We start from the raw sequence: 18,368 nt of genomic DNA, 5'->3' as shown, positions 1-18,368 counted from the left end.
CATTCTCACTTTCTGTAACTGTAGCGTTGTGAGTCTGAAAGCAAAAACCAAAGCAACAGAACTAACAGCATGCTGAGTGAGACAAAGAGACAAAAATACACCACTGTGCTCAATTCCCAACCTCCTGGTAAAGGAGGCACACCGTTCACCTCCACAGTTTGAGCGGGGACAGGCATGACGGTGTGCACGGGTATCAAAGGTCTGAACCAGTTTCCTTGTTGACTGGGAGATGATAAGTGGGCTCTCCAGCATTAACCCTGCTGGTGATGTACAGTAACTGTCTCCAGGTCTCCACGGCTGAATATTTGGTTTTCGGTATCTTCTGAGGACCACAATTATTCCATGAGGCTCACTGGCACGGACAATGTTGTTTTTACCAGCTGTTCAGAAACTCTCTATAGAAGGAAATCATGATAGCTACAATCAAATTTCTTCAAGTGCAAAGATCTTGCTCAAAGCAACAAGTCTAACAGAAATTTTGTCTGAAGAGAGTGACTGAATATCCTTTGAGATTATGACTCACCAGTGTACTCCGTGCTCTGACTCCTTCATCCACATTAAAACGACAATAAAAAATGAAGACAAAAATAAGAGTTGTTGTTGTTGTTGTTGTCTAGCTTGTCTTCTTCTCCCCTCGATTTTCATAGAACACTGTCTCACTGTTGCTTGCCCCTTTTTAAACCGGCATATTTAACACTCAGACAGACAGATGGACAGATAGTCACACATAGAATAAATCACCAACTACCCATATCCCTCTAACCTGTGAACCCATCAGCCCACAGGCAATCTCACTCCCTCTCACTCTCTCATAAACACACACAACACACACCCACACACCCTGCAAGTGTGTATGATTCATACCGTCTGGGATCATCTGTCTTCACCTCTGATTAAAACATCTCTCCAAAGAAAGTCTTCATGAATGAAACATGCATATTGAACTATTCTGCTACTAATGTGCATTTTGGAAATGTCTCAAAAGGGCCTAGTGACACATTTAATATATGACATCATAGAATGTAGTCTCTGAGTCTTTTACACAAATTTCCACTTGCTATATCTCCACATAGAAGAAATGTTTTGCTGTTTTGACAAATAAATGATGAGTCTGGTAAAGCCACATTTATCTGGAAAGCTCTTAGAGTTATGGTCTCAAAGTTGACAGTGTATCATCGAACAATAAGAACCTGAGAGTGTGTTCTCGTTCTGGGAATGTCACACATGCAATAAGTGCTTAGTGGAGGCAAAACAAACAATTACAAAATGTTTTTATGTATTATTTATTAATGCCAATTCAGTTTCTATCATTACTGGTTATATTACAATTATCATACAAATGAAACCAGGTACAGACAGTACAGATTTTAGTGCCACCAGGAGGAAGGAAGAATGGAAAGCCACATAGCCAAAACATATATTAAAAAAGACTAGCAGAGCTCCTGTGCACACAGAACATTTATGTCTACACTTTAATTCCCACTGACAAAGACGAGTACCAACATGAGGTGTTACCACAGACAGGTGCTTATTCTTACAGAAGGATCAACATGAACAAACAGGTGCACAAAAACTAGCAAAACAGGACACAAAGGCAGAGTAAAAACAAAGTAATATCCCACTGGCAAAAACCACAAAGGCATACTAACTAGTATGCAAATGTCGGCAGTGAAGAGTCACTCTAATTCTCACAAATTGTGCAAACCTCAGGAGTAAGAAGTGATTGAATATGTGTGGATTTCACAACTACTTATTGCTCAAAATACAGTCGATCGCTCACTAGTGGCACAATATCAACACCCTAAGGTGACATTTGGCAACTGCAGTCTGTTGCACTTAAGATTTTGTTGTTGAGTGCGGTGTTTCTGCAGCCTCTCGTGGGCCTACTGCAGGAGCATAATATTGTGTTAGTCAACATTGTTTTTAGCCTCAGTGTACACTATGGCCAAGCACATCATAGATCTGGACCTAAAGGTTTGTGACTTAGATATATAACCCTTGCGTGGACAGTGAAAAATATCAATTTACAAGGAAGGCACATACAGTTTTGGCAACAGTGGATTGTTGCAGTGACAGAGAAAGTAGTGGAAAACACTCTTTGGCCTGTGAAGAGGGAAATCATTGTCTTTAAAAACAAACTAACTAATAATCACTGATATATAACTATTTTGAAAAAACCAGCCTTTCACCCTGTGTTATTAGTTGTATTAGTTGAATTTGCTGTTTTTCCAATGAGCATTTAATTCACTTGCATTGTGAAAAGGAATATGAATATAAAAAGTGTGTAAACTGTAAGTTCATAAGAAGTTCCTATAATTCCATCATCAATTTTACTGTCAACAAATGTTAATTGTTACAAATACACATTTATCATTGTATGTGGTCAGTCTATGAAGCCAGGTAGCTGTGCTCTGGTGCTCTTGTGCTGCTGAATGCACAGGTACAAGAGCATTGCAATTCAGGCTGATAGTCTGCCACATAATAGTCATTTGACTATTATACTTGATATTGGGAATATATGGAAATAATCCTCTATGGCAGCGTTACTGTTAATGTAACCTGTTCTTTTTGTAAGTCTAATATTTGATACTAATAGCTGACTAATGTATGTAACCTTTGACATTTTTAAACTTAAAAGCAGTTCTCAAACAAATAGCACTACAGGCCTTTTGTAAAAGTAACTGTTTTAAATAAAGTGCTAAAATAAATTACACTACAAAAACCATTGTTGATAAATACGTCACACCTTTCTTTCTAGAAAGAACGTGATTTGACCGGAGTGATCTGAAATTTAGCGGTGTGATTTCTCTTTATTCAACTTTTAATAAAGATATAATTATTCATAAGATATCACTGCACATCTTAACGTGTAGCGAGTAAAACATAGCGTTTAAATGATTTCAACATCTCTCAAAAAGGCTGCTAAATCTGTGCACCACAGGTAATTTAATATGAGCCCACCCCCCTGTCTGCAGATAAGATGGTACGACCGGCAGCATAAAGTGCGGGGGCGCCCTGTTACTTGAACTGACAGCTGCTAAAACCGAGAGACGAGACGACACCGGACTCACCGAGCTGCATCAAAACATTGCAAAAATGGAGTGGACCGCGATGGAGATCAATCCCGAGGTGGGGACGTAACCGTGTTTACCAACTTTTAAATGCCGTTTTCACAGGTAGCAAACTCACCTGCTGTTTCTGTTCATGTCGTTTCAGATGCTGAACAAGGTGGGTAACAGACAATGCCGACATGTCGGTAATCGTTTGTTCAACCGCCGGGTAAGTTTCACGGTAGCTAGCTAGTTGTGAGGACAGTTTAACCGCTACGAAGGTAACCGTTAAAACGCCAACAGGCCACTACGTAGCAGCCGCGATATCAATAACAGCCACACTGATATTTCGTGTCTGTCTATGTAAAGAAAAGTGGGAAATAATATCCAAAAGAGGCGCGACAACAAACAGGAGAGGCGTTTATCTAATTTTAATGAGCGACAGCATCTTCCCAGCGCTGGCTCCTGTGTCTGGGCTGAAGGGTGTGGTCTCACTGGACCGACACAACGCAGCATCTTTTAAGAGACTCACTAGGGGGTCTTCAGTAGATGTCGTCACCGTAACCTCAGCTGTTTGACATCCACTTAAAGCGTCGTGTTTTGTTTATTTTCCTCGCTGTGTGTTTCAGATGATGACCAAGCTAGGCGTGGGTGAGAGCTGGCGCTTCGTGGATGTGCTGGGGCTGGAGGGTGAACAACTCTCCGCCGTCCCGAAGCCATGCTGTGCCCTGATGCTACTCTTCCCACTGACACAACAGGTGATGGTGATAATGATGATGATGATGATGATGATGAGGTGGTGGTGGTGGTGGTGGTGATGGTGGTGACCGAGGGTGGGGTGAGTCAGTGATACAGACTCTGTGGGGTGGGGTGGGGTGAGACTGAGATGCAGGGAGGGCACTGAGAGCGAGAAGGAGCTGCAGGACTGGCTTGATGAGGAAGTGATTCAGCATAAGCTTACCTTTTTTTTTTTCTCAATGTGAAATCTAATTATCCTGTCAAGCCTAGACATTAATCACGAACAGTTAATAGTAGTTAATGCCATTATCTGTTTATTTCATTATTTGTTTTTTGGTTTTTTTTTGCAGTTCAAATCAATAATTGGTCTACAAAAGGTTAGAAAATTGTGAAAAATGCCCATCACAGTTTCCTCACAATGTCCTGTTTAGTCTTATCAACAGTTGAAACCCCAAAGAGATTTAATTTACAACTAAAGCTACAATGATTAGTCAAGCAACAGAACAATAACCTATAACCATTGTGATTGCTGATTAATTTTTAAAGTAAAACATTCAAACAGTCTGTTGTTTAAGGTTCTTACATTTCTTGTCTAAAGATTGTATTTAATTAAATATCTTATGGTGTCATGAAACAAGACACTTGGTGACATCACCTTGGACTCTAGGGAAATTGTGATGGGCATTTTTAACTGGTTTCTGATGTTATATTCAGTAGACCAAACAATAAATAAAGAAAATAGTCAAAAGATTGAAAGATCATAAAAAGATCTTTACCTATAGCCATATATAGCCCTGATATAGAATAGAAAAAGAAAAGTAGATAAGACTTACATTGGAGAGGCTGTTTTTTGTATTTAAATGAGAAATACAGTGACAGCATTTTTTTCTGTTCCATTGATTACCTTTTCCAGTTCTGTTGTTAATTCATGTGCACATTTTAAGTGGAAGAATTGGCTGCACATTGTGTTTTCATGAGCAGATGACAATGACCATGCTGTGTGCGTGTGTGTGCATGTGTGTTTTGTCTGTGTGTATGGTAGCATGAGTCTTTCAGACAGCAGCAGGCAGACAAGGTTGCAGAAAACTCTGAGGTTTATTTCCTGAAGCAGACAGTAGTCAATTCCTGTGGCACCATTGCTTTGCTGCACGCAGTGGCCAACAACAAAAGTAAACTGACTTTTGGTGAGTGGAACTGAAATACATACTGGTGCAATAGTGGGAACAAAAACTAATAGTTGTTTATAAAACAAGCATAGTGTGGCTATTCAAATCTGCACCACTCATTCTTCCTGAAAATCAAATTGAAATATTATAGATATTGTTTATACGTATGTGTGATTTTTACTTGAAGGTAAAATACAGTGGCTTCTCTTAGGACTGTGACTGAGGTGCTGTTTGATTCCAATTCTTTAACCAGAATAAAATGTATGTTCAAGTATATTGTTAACAGCTATGAACCAGAATTTGAGCAGCCCACAAATTTACAGTCCAATACAGTCACAAATATGGAAGTTAGTTCTTCAGTTGTTTGCTTAAAAAATGTTAATTCACATTCTCCAGTATTTGCTGAATTTGCCTGGAAAGAGATATGGTTCTTACTTTTAACCTCTCAATGAGAATTAATTATGAAGTTATTTGGTCTGGCAGGTTGTGATTTGAGACAACTTGAATAAATGAATTGAATAAATAAATAAATGAATAAATGACTGTCATATTTATTATTGATTAAGCTAATGCTGCTCTTGGGGTTTTCAGATACTGACTCTGCTTTGAAGAAGTTTCTAGATGAGACTGCAAACATGTCTGCCAATGACCGTGCCAAACATCTGGAGAATAACCAGGTAATGCTGCTTTATGTAATGTTTGATGTAAAGGAATGATGTTTCAACTATTACATAGAGTACACTGCATATCTGATCAACAGAGGATAAAGTTGCTACTATTGTTTTACAAGACTACTTTGCCTGTAATCTTCACAATCAAAACATTTTTTTTCTTGTGCTTGTGTGTATGGTTACTGTTTTAAATAAGAAAATAAGATATGCATGAAATATTGAAGAAAACAGTCACAACTCAGCATATCACCCATCCTTAAAATGTGACAATATATGTCAACATGTCATTATATCTGAGACAAAAGTAGAAAGTTTAATGAGTTATCAAAAGTGCATAAAAAAAAAAAAAAATGAAATCAACCATAAACGAATCTCAAGTTTCAAGAATCACTGGTACTGTTGCATAACCTGCATGTTATGTTGAGGCCACTTGGGGGCACCAGACACTGTTAAATCCTTGTCACTAGAGCGGACAGTTTGACTTGTATAGACAGGAACAGCATTATATACGCATCATTACCATTAAAAGGATTTTAATGTGTATTTCAAAACATAAAATTATCTATTTTAGTGTTATTAAACTGATGTGTTCGGAATTTTTCTCCTCCAGGCAATCTGTGGGGCTCACAATGAGGTTGCAGCGCAGGGCCAGTGCAGGGTAAGATACTTATCCACAACATCAGCAGCCACTAACTGCGTCTACTCAATGTTTGACGAATGTTGGCCCCATTCATATGAGACAGCTCTCACCCTGCCTGTCAGTAATGAATAAATTCCAGTCTGCAGTATATTTCCATACATGTTATTGATAAACCTGAGAATTACATTGATTTATGTTCAATAATTACCTAATAAAAGATCAAATTTCAGTTTAATCTCTTTGTCTGTCTATATGCATGTTTCCTCTCTCTTGATAGCCCATGCATGAGCTCTAGGGATGGTCTGGGTACAAGAGAGATGAGAGACTTTGTATTTAAACTGGATGTACTGTTGGTGGCAAATATTTGCTTTCTGAAGCTTTTTTGTATCACAAAAATTTACTCAGATTATTACTTCCACATATATCAACTTTCACAGCCGGAAGCCGACAAAGTCAACTTCCACTTCATTGCCTTTGTCAATGTAAATGGACAACTTTATGAATTTGGTAAGCATGTCCCTCACATCATGTACATTCCTGTATGTGTTTTGCATTGGATGGAGCGATTGGATTCCCAACTATTTTATTTGTTTTTCAGATGGAAAAATGAATGGGCCAGTGAACCACGGAGCTACCAAAGATGAATCCTTCATAACGGTATGTAGAATTATGGTCATCCAACCTTTAATACACATGGTCTCTGATGAGTCATGGTATCAGACTGGAATAGGGAGTGGCAGTTCCTGACTGTCTTGATTCAATCAATAAACCTGGCTAATGCACACTCTGAAATATCTCCAGTATAATGCATAAAAAAAGACTGCTAGATGTGTTTCACCTAACTCTTAAGCCATGCTAGTCAAGTCTATTTGTTAAACATTAGGTATAATTAACAAAGTTTTAAGCTATCTAGGAAAAGCATGACATGTATGACTAATTCAACTGAAAAAACAAAAGTCACACTTTGCTTTGGGGCCATGACAACAGAACCTGTTCTTGATAGTCACATCAAACTACCACAAGAGGGCTCCACATGCATTGGTTATTATAGTAAAATCAGTTCATTTATATTTGACCAAGTACCACCAATGATATTTCAGAAATGTGATGATATTCAGGGAACTGCTTTTTGCAACTATACACGACATTTTATTTTGAACATTCAGAGGCAATCATTTTACTCAGCTGGAACAATCTAATAAGTTAAGAAAATTAAAAAACCTGGAAAACAAGCCTTAAAAACCCGGAAAACATCAAGCTATGATGACTATGATTTAATGACAGCAAGCCTCATATTACAGCATTAGTATTTAATGATATTAAATATATTCAGCCCTTCTGAAGTGTATGAAAATATTGGCAGTGAAACTTTAATATTAAAAGAACAATCCTACATCTTTGGGGTAGTGTCCTCTGTTACTGGTAACCTCAGATGAGGCTGCTAGAATTTAATTTAATCAGATGTCATAAGTTAAAATTTCCTTTTGCAATGTGCAGTATTTTAATTGATTATTAAACGTATATAGACCATTCTCATTTCCTTTGTTTTTCTTGTTAATCATGTCCAGGATGCAGCCAAAGTGTGCCGTGGATTTGTGGAAAGAGAGCAAGGTGAAGTCCGTTTCTCTGCAGTGGCGTTTTGTCACAGTTAGATATTTGGTTAGAAACAGAACCCAACTGGAAACCAAAATGTCTTGGAGCATTCACATGACAAACACAATCAGCAGGCACCCAGAATGACCTGTGTACACATACATCTGCAGACACTATGCACTATAAAGCACATGTTGTTTCCACATATTGCACTCTCATCTCATGAACAAAGCAATCTTTAGCATTAGCACATCTACACACAAACACAAACAAAACCTTTTGTTCTGCTCACACCCACTGATACAAGCTTGCCCAAACGTTTTTATGTGATATCATTTAGCAGTGAATATTGTAAAAGATGAGGTCACCACTGCTTGTGGGCATGTGTGTATTTCTTTTTGCAACTTTTTTTGTATGTAATCACTTGCGCATCTGTGTCAAGCTGAAAAGACTGATGCTTAAATACCTTTTGTGCCAATATGAGTGAAAAGGAAAAGGCAGAAAACTTGTTTAGGGAAACTTTTTGCCTGTTTGTTCGAATGCCTTCAGCTGCTGTGTGGTTGAGCTTGTAAGGATCTGACATTCCTCAGAAGAGCCCAAATGTATCCGTAGGAATAATTTACCCATTGTTCAGAGCATGCACGCAACCTTTTGAGTCATGTTCTTGGGTGTCAAACTGACATTTTTCGGAAAAGCTGAAGTTTTCTTCCAGAGGTTTGAATTTGAAATACAGAATTAAAGTGACAGTGGTGGATTACAGATATTTTCTTTATTTGGGTAACCGTCCTTTAACAATCCACAAATGTTCAAATAGTCAAATGCACTTATTACTGTGCAAATCTAACACAGAAAATACAAAACTTCCAATCAAGAAAGGGACCATCCAAATAAAGTGCTACTGTTTTTGGGTTGTTGTTGTGCAGTGCAGGGTGATTAGTACTGTATGTCTAGACTGTGCTCAAATTGTTTACCTTTCTGCACTTTCCAAATACTGTGTTGCTGTAGTTCTGCTGGTGATGCAGCTGTGGGAATTCAATAAAGCAACCATTAAACTTGTATGTGTCCGCTGCTTTGTTTGCCTGGAGTCCTGCTTGTGCATCTGCCTTCTAATCTACACCAGGGAAGCTCCATTATGTTGAATTTAAGATATGTGATATTAGATGTCTGAAGCTGGATGTCAGTGTTTTGATTTCTTTTAAATACAAAAAAACAAAATATAATTTTCTTAATATGATGTTCTGGTTATTTTGACTGCCTGTAAACATTTCTAGAGCTGTAATGATCAGTTGATTAATTCATTAGTTGATCAACAGAAAATTAATTGGAAATTATTTTTGATAATCAACAATGATTACAGTCAAGTAAAAAATTCCAAATATTTGCTACTTCTTCTGTTTTTCATATATAACAGTCACTGTCATATAACAATCAAATATCTTAAGGTTCTGGAGTGTTGATCAGATAAAGCTAGCAAAGTGAAGCCATCACTATCATGTCAAATGGCATTTTTTTAAAACTATTTTTAACACTTCATAGACTAAACGATTAATCAGTAATGAAAATAATCGTTAGTTATGGCCCTAACCCTTTCTGGCTCTTGACTTCAGACCCACATGTATATTCTTTTCTCGACTCCCTCCAGTCATTAGTCTAGATTTTAGCAGACACCCATTCATACTTTCTGTCACATGAGGTGATGAAGTGGTTAATATCCCAAGGCTCTCACAGCCCGGGGCTCATCTACGCTGATCTTGGATGCGTTTCAGCTGTGAAGGGCTGAAACAGGAGGAGGATAGAGGAGCTGACGACAGGTTGTCTGGTGATTCAACTCATCGCTGTGGATACAGACACAAGAACTTTCTCTGTGTTGCAAAAGAGCAGGCACAGTGTGATATGAGGTTTATTGACCTGACTGACAGGACTCCCTTAAAGACCAAGAGAGTGTGACAAAGTGCTTTGAAAAGCTTATTTTGGCCAACATTATTCTGAAGGAGGATTATTATCTGCACAGATACTCTCAGAGGCAGGGATGCATAATGAAGTCCTCATTTTAACAGAGAGAAGGGACAATATTTATATAGTAGAAAATGGGCGTGAACAGCACACCTGCTGTCCCCTGCTTGTGTCTTTTACGAGGACTTAACCTCTCCATTCAGTTGATTAGATAAAGTAACAGTAAAATAAAAGTGTGACCTGCCGTTTGAAAAGGTCACATTTGCATCGAAAAGGAAAGGGCAGGAGTTATCAACACTCAACCCCATTGTGTAAGCAACTGTTACCAACTGCACTGATTACTTACAACATTCCTGATGACCGTTTTGTATTGATTTTTGTTTGTAATCGATGACTTTAAAGACAGTCCCAGAGAAGCTGTCTATTTCAAAATGGGGCATACTTTTTATTTTAAGCAACATGGAACAGGGCTATTTTTGAGAACACTGAGGTCATTTGGGGAGTTTAAGCAACCTGGGAGAAGTTCTAGTTTGGACTCTGCATTTTGAGTTTAACTAATTTAAGGCCAGCAGATACATAAATAAATAAGGGAATTATTAATTCATTTCTGTGAGGGGGGCACTGGAGCAAAGTTGAGCTGTGAACTCCTGTATAAAACCTTTTCATACTGTACAGCATGTCTATAAGCTCCCATCTTTAAGCTCCCATCAGGTATAGCACACGGTAGATTACATTTGGCCCAGGTTTGCCAGAAATCTGTTTGTTTGTGGCAATTGATAAAACACAACTGTATTTAGTAAAAACTGAAGTAAATATTAAAATTAAAGGCCCCCTTGATAAGACAGTAAAAGTACAGTAAATGCAGTTTATATTTTGCTATGGTTCAGGTGCATATTCCCCTAACAAATTTATTGATCTGAGAGGCCCAGGCTAGTTGCCTTCTTGGCTTTAAAACAGCATTTACACCTTCATGCTTGGACATAACTCAAACATAGGCTGGATTAACCTTATAGGTGTCCCACCACTGTCCATGGCAGATTCATTATTATATTATTATGCCTGAGGCATACAGAATCCAACCAGTTCTCTAGAGCTGAAATCATTAGTTCACTTATCAAAAAGATGATTGCCAGAAAAGTATTTGGCAAAAACTTTGATTAAAAAATTTAGTAATTTTAAAACAAAAATGCCAAAACCTAACTTTTTACAGCCTGTGTGTTTTTTTTGTATTTGCCAGTTTCTCCTGTTTTCTATGATAGTAAACTCGGCATCTTTGGAGAAAACATGCCAGTTTTCACTAGAACTAGTTATAGCTGTTATTGTAGAGGTGCAAATTTGTGATTAATTCAATTATGCAGACTCAAATGATATTGCATTGGACTTTCTGGGGCCACTGCACGGTAGCCCACGTTGCCCGTTTGGTAATCAAGCCTTGATCTTAAAACTCTGCTTTTTGACAGGTGGCCGACTTGTTCTTCGCTCTCCGTTTTAAAGCCGGTTGACTTTCTATGGCCCACGCAAGCATGAAGCACATCTCCCAGCGGTCACCCCAGCAGACGCACGGGAACTGTGGAATAACGGGACATCTTTCGCAACCCCCTCGTCTCCCTCCCTCTCTCTCTCTCTCTCCTATCTCTGTCTATCTCTCTCGACCTCCCCCGCATAGATTCCTGTCTGCGCGTTCATGTGCGGGCTGCAGGCTGAGGACAGCGGCGGCGGCGGCCTCACGCAGTTTGGCGGCGCACAACATTGTTATTTTTAGCGCCTGGTTCGCGTTGCAGCGCCGCGTTTCTCCTCCCTCTCCCCCGCCACAGCGTGGGCAGGACTCAGTCGACGGTGGGAAGCGAGGAGCAGGGGAGGGGAGCACCTCCGCGCATCTGAAGGGGGCATTATCGCACAACACACTTCACAGTATCGTCGCCGTCAGACTCTGCTCCTTGGTGCACGGCCCGGCCCGGAGATGGCGAGTCCCGCAGCAGGTCGAGATGTCGAGTCGGAGCCACTGGAGCCGAGCCATCCCGAACCGGCCTGTCAGGAGGCACAGAAATGGATAGAGGTGAGAGAAGTGACCGACCACAGAGGCTCCGGGGCCTGGTAAATGGGTCATACTGCCACATTCTGCGACCGGGGATATAAATACATAGGCCAGCAGCACCACCGGTGCATCATCACCTGTTGGGGGGGGGGCGGGGGGGGGGGGGGGGCAGTGTTAGGTTACCGCTGTGGGACAACGGCTCTGGTGCATGGGTGAACAAACATGTGTATGTGTGTGTGTGTGTGTGTGTGTGTGTGTGTTCAAAGTTTTCAGTCATGCCTGACTCTTGGTGGAATCCAACACCGAGACCAGCACTGTGAGCACTTTTATAAAATAAAGGACAAACACAAACTAAGCCCCACAAAGTAGCCGATTCTTTTTGCCTATATGTTTACCGTCGATAATAAAAGCCCATCTTCTACTTGCTGGCGGGGGGGCGGGGGGGGGACGCCCCCCTCTTCGGGTGTGAGGGGATTCCGGTTGCCATGGTTAAGCAGCAGCTGATAGGATGAGATTATTATCCGTGGTCTGCTGCATCGCCTCCACCATCATGTGGCTGAAACGCCCCACTCTAAGCCTGAGTGGTGAATCATGTTTTGCCCATGGAGCTGCATTATGACCTATTTTTTTTTTTTTCCTTCCATCATTGCTCAGTCTGCTTTAGCCAAAGCTACCTGCCAACTGGAATCTCAGATATTGGGGAAATAAAGGTTTGGATTCAGCTTGGCTGTATTTTCGGGGCTCCCACAGCCTGTGTAGCTTGTCCTGCAGTCAACCAGTTTATTCCTGGTGGAGGTAGATGAAGGAGAACATGGATAGATGGGATTTATTTGAATTCGGTGTTCGGATGAAGTTGCCTATCAAGCATCCACCATACCACTGAGTATCTCTTTGCGTGGGCAAGGACTAGTGCTGGAATGTTTGAGTGTTATTTTCCCACATTATATCCTGGTTGCAGACTTTTAAATGTGTCAAGTAATTTGTGTTTTCCAGTATTTTGTGTTTTGCACACTTACATGATATGGCGTTATCAAACAAAATATTAAGCTGCAGGCCACATAAAACTGATAACCTGTAAAATGAAGATGTGTTTACTTTACTTATTACTCATATATATGTTGTGTCATGGCAGTAACATAAATAAAGATTAACTTAGAGATGATAGTGGTATTCAGCTAAATCAAAATGCAAAACATTATTTACATTAACAAGCACAAAAAGTTTTGCAACTTAACTGAACTGCAGCAGCGAGTCTCTCTGAAGTCTGCAAGCAGCAGGACTCAGGATTAATATCCACAGGCTAATAGGTTAACAAGTCTGTTTGACTCTGGTATGTGAATGAATTTGGTGAGCCACAAACCTCCCAAGCAGTCTGATTTGGATCACTTTACAGCCCCTAAAAGTTCACTAAAAATCACTGTTTGGTTAAACGTATCCCCACCCGTAGACGTTAGGTAGTAGGCTGACATTGGTTAGGGGTGACAAGTAGATATTGCTTTAATTTAAGGGGTCACAATTTAAAAAGGCTGGGATCTACCAGTTTAATATGAGCAGATAAAGTCACATTTTTACACTTCTTCAAAGACTTGGTAAATTGTAAAACTCAAAAACACTGACGCCCGTTGGTTTTAAACTAACAGTCCCTCTTCTAAATACACTTTTAGCTTTTATTAACCAGTCTATCAATATATATGTGTGAGAGTTAAATGGCTTGCCTGGGGCCACATCTTTTCATCATGATTAATTTTAAAATTTCAGAGGCCACAGAAGAGGATCATTCGTCTTCCCACCACCAAGTTCAGATCTGCTACTCCCACATACAGTGCAAGAAAATCAAAGTTATCAGTATTTATTAAATATTTCTGTGGAGAAGAATGACCTATTTATGTGGCTTTAGGGATGTTAATGTGAATAGATAATTTCCCTCCAAACTTGAACAGTTATCCCTTCAATGAATGATGTTGAGGTTGGATGCCGTTTACTCTCTCAAGTCATCCTTGTGCTCTACTCAAGTCACAAAAAAGAACCTCAAAGAAATGTTTGCATCTTCTTAAAACCAATAAAGTTAAAAGCAGGAGTGTGTATTGTTGTATTAAGCATACTTTTCACTCATTGATGGTTAGAACACCAACACAATACCAGTGTCAACGCAAATGTAACACTTCAATACCAAGGGCTATAAACAAACTTTATTTTTCCAAAACAAATTTACATTTTTTAGTCTACGGTACAGTTGACCCCAACATATCCTTATTTAACTGAGGTTCATCTTTCTCTCAAAGCATCCTGTGTTTTTTGGGAACTACTGTAAAATGATGTGAACATTTTAGATTATCAATATTTTTTGATGCTTGATGCTATAGACGCATTTTGGTCGGCGCTTAAAAGGGACCAATTGCAGCCATGTTACATCAGTAGTCAGCACACTGGTCTAGGTTAATGCTGGCCTCTAAGTCTTAATCTCTCCTGCAGTATCTTTGCTCGGTGTTCCTCGTGCTTTGTCGTCTTCCTGCCTCCTAATACTCCAGATATTTTCAGACTGGTCAGGCTGACTCTATTTCTAGTGGTGTATTTATATGCTCTCACAGGTGGGGATGATTCAGGGTTAACCATGCCACCCTTTGCTCCTTGTGTGTGTGTTTTTGTGTAAGAGTATGCAAAGTGTATGCACACACACACACACCCATGCCGATCAGCTATGCATGATACTGCTCACACACCACTCAGACACGCCCCGGTTGGGTGACACTGGTCACTATGGGAACATAACATGGATAGGCTCTCAGGTGTCACTGTTTCCAGGGGGGCAGTAGAGCAGTAGGCTATATATCACCACATGACCTGAGCAGGAAATTAGACTGGCACAGACCAGACCTTTCTGTCTGTTTATAGCCGAGACAAGGCTGGATTAGACTGTCTCTCACACGCACTGTCGAAGGTGCTTTAAACCTGTTGGAAGTGACGTTGAGCAAGTTAAAGTTGTACAGGCTCAGAGGAACACAAAGTTGACTTTAGTGGCAGCAGTTAACCTCTGCTGTCACCAACATACAGTACATAGCAAGAGTGAGGGTTTGACACACAGGGAATAAATAAAGGAATGTGTGTGACTGAGCAAGTGTGTGTGTGTGTGTGCCAGATGTCACAGCTGTCCTGGGCAGATTAACTCCAGTCAGACTGCCAGCTGTGTCTGCACGAGAGAGAGTGTGAGAGCTGGGATTCATCGACTTTCCGTGCATCAAAGCTGTATTAAAGAATGTGAAATAATGTTGACACAGACCTGCTGTTGGCTAAAATGTCTTTCATGCCTCAGTGATTGAGTTTTTGTAAAGCCAGGATGGTGACAGTCCGCCACAGACAGAAGTGAACATGTCATGTTGTATTTTCTTGAAGAATTACAGACGGGACATAAGCTAGCCTGCGTAATTTATAACGGTATATGCTTTATCATACATAATTTATGATTTATTGTCTCTGATAAGCACTGCACAGATGTTCCATATATCATTAGTTTCAACAATACAACTTTGTAGGATACAGAGTACTTTGAAATGTACATGCAAAACAGACAATTAGTGAATATACCTCATACTTTTTGTACTATTATTTATTTATTAATTTATATTTAAGTTAATAAAACTGCTTCTTTGCTGTGCTGCGATACGACATCGTCATGTCTATACTGAAGAACTGACCACATTTTTTGGCACAGTGCAGAGTGAAATGTAAATTTATAAAAATATCTTTTGAGAGTACCGTATCTTTTCATATTTCTATATTTTAATCAAATAAAAATATCAAGCAGTGATTACACTATGATTGTGCTTAGTCATAAGCAGTCTAAGGGTCTTGTGCTGTCTGGTCTCGACTCACTCTGGTTAATTACTCTGATCCAGATTAAACTCATCCTCAAATCTACAATACATCTGGATTTTGACTTTGTCTCTCTGTCTTTCTCTCTTCCTCATTCTGTTTTTTTCTCTTTGTTGTCTTCTCTTTGTGTTTGTGTACCACATGGCGTTGGTGCGCAAAGTGCCCACAGCACATTATAACATTATAACATTATAACAAGGCTAATGCTTAGGCAACACCACAAATCAAAACATCAGACTTTCTCAGTGGCCGCTCCATTACAGCGGGTCTCAAATACTCCTCATCTCCAGCTCTTACGGCAGGATAATGTATTTAATTTCAGGACTGGCTTTACTGGAAACACACGGACAGTTTAGTGTGGTTCAAACTAGCCCCTGTTTGTGCTTCTCATTTATTACATTGCAGTTGATGAATATTTTAATTATGGATTAATCCTAATATTCAGGCTCATTTCCAGAAACTGGCCAAAAATATTCTTCTTTATGTTGAACAAAATATTTTTTAATCCACGTGGTTCAAGGAGTGTCTGGGAATTAAACATAAAATAATGATAAAATCTGTTTTTCAAACATTGACAGGCATTTATCTTTTAGAAAAACATGCTTAGTTCTGTGACGCAAAAGTCATGGTAATCCATGAGAGGCGTAAAGTGGGACTAGGTTCAACAGAGGAGACTGCCTGACTGTCCCATCCTAAAAATAAACAACAATTTGAGTAAACTGCAGAATCATAGCCCTGAACCAACTCCTCATCATTTAGTGTGGGACTGCAAAATCCTGGCTTTTGTCACATAAGTGTATTACAGCACCTGATGTGCTGACCAGAAATAACACCACTGTGTTAACGATGTACTACATCATTGTCTCCTCATCTTCTCGCTCTGATTTTCAAGCCTCTCATTCTTTCCATCTTTTTGCAGTTGTTGAAATAAAAGCAAAGGGTACTTTGGCCTACTTTTGCTTCTCCTCTGCCCCCACACACACTCCCTCCTCAGGGTTTAAATGGTAGCTGCTGCTGCCATTCACCCACACTGAGCAGAGCAATCCAGCATGAGGGCTGAGAGGGAGCGACAGAGGGTCGAATTACTGTTGCTGGCGCTGAAATACCCCCAAGGCCTTTGGCTTGGTTTTTGTAGCAGACATGAATATTCACTTAACACACATGTACACACTCTGTCTCTCTGTTTTTAACACACAAAAACGTCACGGCAATCCCTTTTCGTCTGTTCATCTTATCCAAAATGTGTATGCTCACACCAGGCACTATTTCTAATTGCTATATTTCAGTTTCAGCATTTTGCACATAGCCAATCGTTAACCACCTCCACCCCCAACCCACTGTCTGTGTCCTGCCTCCTCCTCACACACAACCTACACAAAATACAAACACAGTAGTCCTGCTCTCCCTCTATATAGTACTCTGCTTGGAGGGTAAATTATGCATGGCCATGGTGTAAATGTTTCAAAGGCCTGGAGTCGAACCTTAATAAACATGATGTGCCAGCGTGCGTGTGTGTGTGATAGACGGAGGATGAAAGACAAGAACAAGAAGGGGATGCCAATGGGAAACATCTGGTCATCACTTATATAACAAAAAACAATAGACTATTTTCATAGCTGCAGATACGCTGTGTGTGTGTGTCTGTGTGTGTATTTTCCCCTAATACATATGGTACATGTCCGGCAGAAATGTACATGAAGAATTCAAAATAATTCATTATTATTAACAGTAAGAATGATCAGAAACGAAAAGAAAATTGATTAGATTCCTCAGATTATTAATTGTCTGTGAGCAGTTGCCCATGGAAACTGACACATTAAGTGTGATTAAGTGTAAAAGCATGTATAGGAGCGTACATAGAGGCAGCAGAGCCAGAGAGAGTTTGTGCCTGCAGTTAGCAGTTTGGGTGCTAAATGTAATCTGTACTAATCTGGATTAGACGTCTAAACAGCGTCAGTCAAACCTCTCTGCTTTTCCATTCATCTTTGGCTGCTGGTTACACAACAGCTCCAGAAATCCGTGTGTGTGAGGGGGTTGGTTTGGTCACTGTTAGCTTCCTGATTCTCTCCTCCTCTCGTGGCTGTGGAGGATAGACGGCAAATTAGAGCCCAAGTTAGAGGAGATGTAATTGCAGCTTTTTCAAGATACAGCTCCATGCATCTAAATCAAGGAATCAGGGTGCATTTTGGGAAAAAGGAATGAGGACACAGAGCGGTGTGCCATTGGCCTGTGTCACTCTAATTTGGTTTCTACTGAAGCAAAATGTTGGGGGAAGGGTGGACCAAGCAGAAGCAGGTTCCTCTGTCAGGGACACAGTGAGGCACAATCCCAGGACTAAAGTATAAAATACTTGTCTACAAATGACTGTAATCATATTCATATGATGGACTTAGTTAATTAGTTGGTTGGTTTAGGTTTATTTATGCAGGGATTTTTATTGAGATCAAGCCATATTTGGCAGGTGAGACCTGAAGAGAAATTACATATCTGTAAAATTGCAGCAATAATTCCTGTATTAATTGCTATACATTAGTGTAGGTATTGTTATGATGACATAACAGGGTTTAAAATGTTGCCTGGATCTATTATGATCAACCTTTTCTACACTCCTTGTCTGTCTATGTCCTCTTCATATATTTCATTACTTTTTAT

At 39.8% G+C, this 18,368-nt stretch overlaps 2 protein-coding genes across 9 annotated transcripts in view; both read left to right on the top strand.

Moving 5' to 3' along the window:
- The first annotated feature begins 3,028 nt into the window (after positions 1-3,028).
- uchl1 (ubiquitin carboxyl-terminal esterase L1 (ubiquitin thiolesterase)) lies at positions 3,029-8,914 on the top strand. Of its 4 annotated transcripts, none has more exons than XM_071505004.1 (9): positions 3,029-3,129; positions 3,217-3,279; positions 3,680-3,808; positions 4,831-4,972; positions 5,546-5,631; positions 6,236-6,283; positions 6,703-6,772; positions 6,864-6,922; positions 7,834-8,914. In XM_071505004.1, the coding sequence occupies exons 1-9, from the start codon at positions 3,097-3,099 to the stop codon at positions 7,915-7,917; spliced, it is 714 nt and encodes a 237-aa protein (XP_071361105.1). In that variant the 5' UTR covers positions 3,029-3,096; the 3' UTR covers positions 7,918-8,914. The 4 variants fall into 4 exon arrangements, with proteins under 4 accessions (XP_071361105.1, XP_071361106.1, XP_071361107.1 ...); XM_071505005.1 differs by having other exon boundaries at positions 3,031-3,129; positions 3,217-3,228; XM_071505006.1 differs by lacking the exon at positions 3,217-3,279 and having other exon boundaries at positions 3,034-3,129.
- Positions 8,915-11,335: 2,421 nt separating this feature from the next.
- Positions 11,336-18,368, top strand: part of LOC139636420 (LIM and calponin homology domains-containing protein 1-like) — a 28,783-nt gene continuing 21,750 nt past the window's right edge. For 2 of the 5 annotated variants that reach the window (XM_071504501.1, XM_071504503.1), the window contains exon 1: positions 11,336-11,867. In XM_071504501.1, coding sequence (XP_071360602.1) covers positions 11,772-11,867 — 96 coding nt within the window. In that variant the 5' untranslated portion in view covers positions 11,336-11,771. The remainder of the gene's footprint in view (positions 11,868-18,368) is intronic. The other 3 variants (XM_071504500.1, XM_071504502.1, XM_071504504.1) reach the window with 3 other exon arrangements.

This window comes from Trachinotus anak, unplaced genomic scaffold (genome assembly GCF_046630095.1).
Source record: "Trachinotus anak isolate AG129_WGS33_773 ecotype Australia unplaced genomic scaffold, CSIRO_AGI_Tana_v1 ptg000019l, whole genome shotgun sequence".
In the NCBI taxonomy this organism is placed as follows: domain Eukaryota; kingdom Metazoa; phylum Chordata; class Actinopteri; order Carangiformes; family Carangidae; genus Trachinotus; species Trachinotus anak.
This window is presented reverse-complemented; position numbering and strand designations above follow the sequence as displayed.

What these genes read in the sequence shown, in the direction of transcription:
- uchl1 (XM_071505004.1), top strand. Translation starts at nt 3,097, where the DNA reads ATGGAGTGGACCGCGATGGAGATCAATCCCGAG. An exon ending in CGATGGAGATCAATCCCGAG is followed by an intron (nt 3,130 to 3,216) that starts GTGGGGACGTAA and finishes ATGTCGTTTCAG; the next exon opens with ATGCTGAACAAGGTGGGTAA. An exon ending in AACATCTGGAGAATAACCAG is followed by an intron (nt 5,632 to 6,235) that starts GTAATGCTGCTT and finishes TTTCTCCTCCAG; the next exon opens with GCAATCTGTGGGGCTCACAA.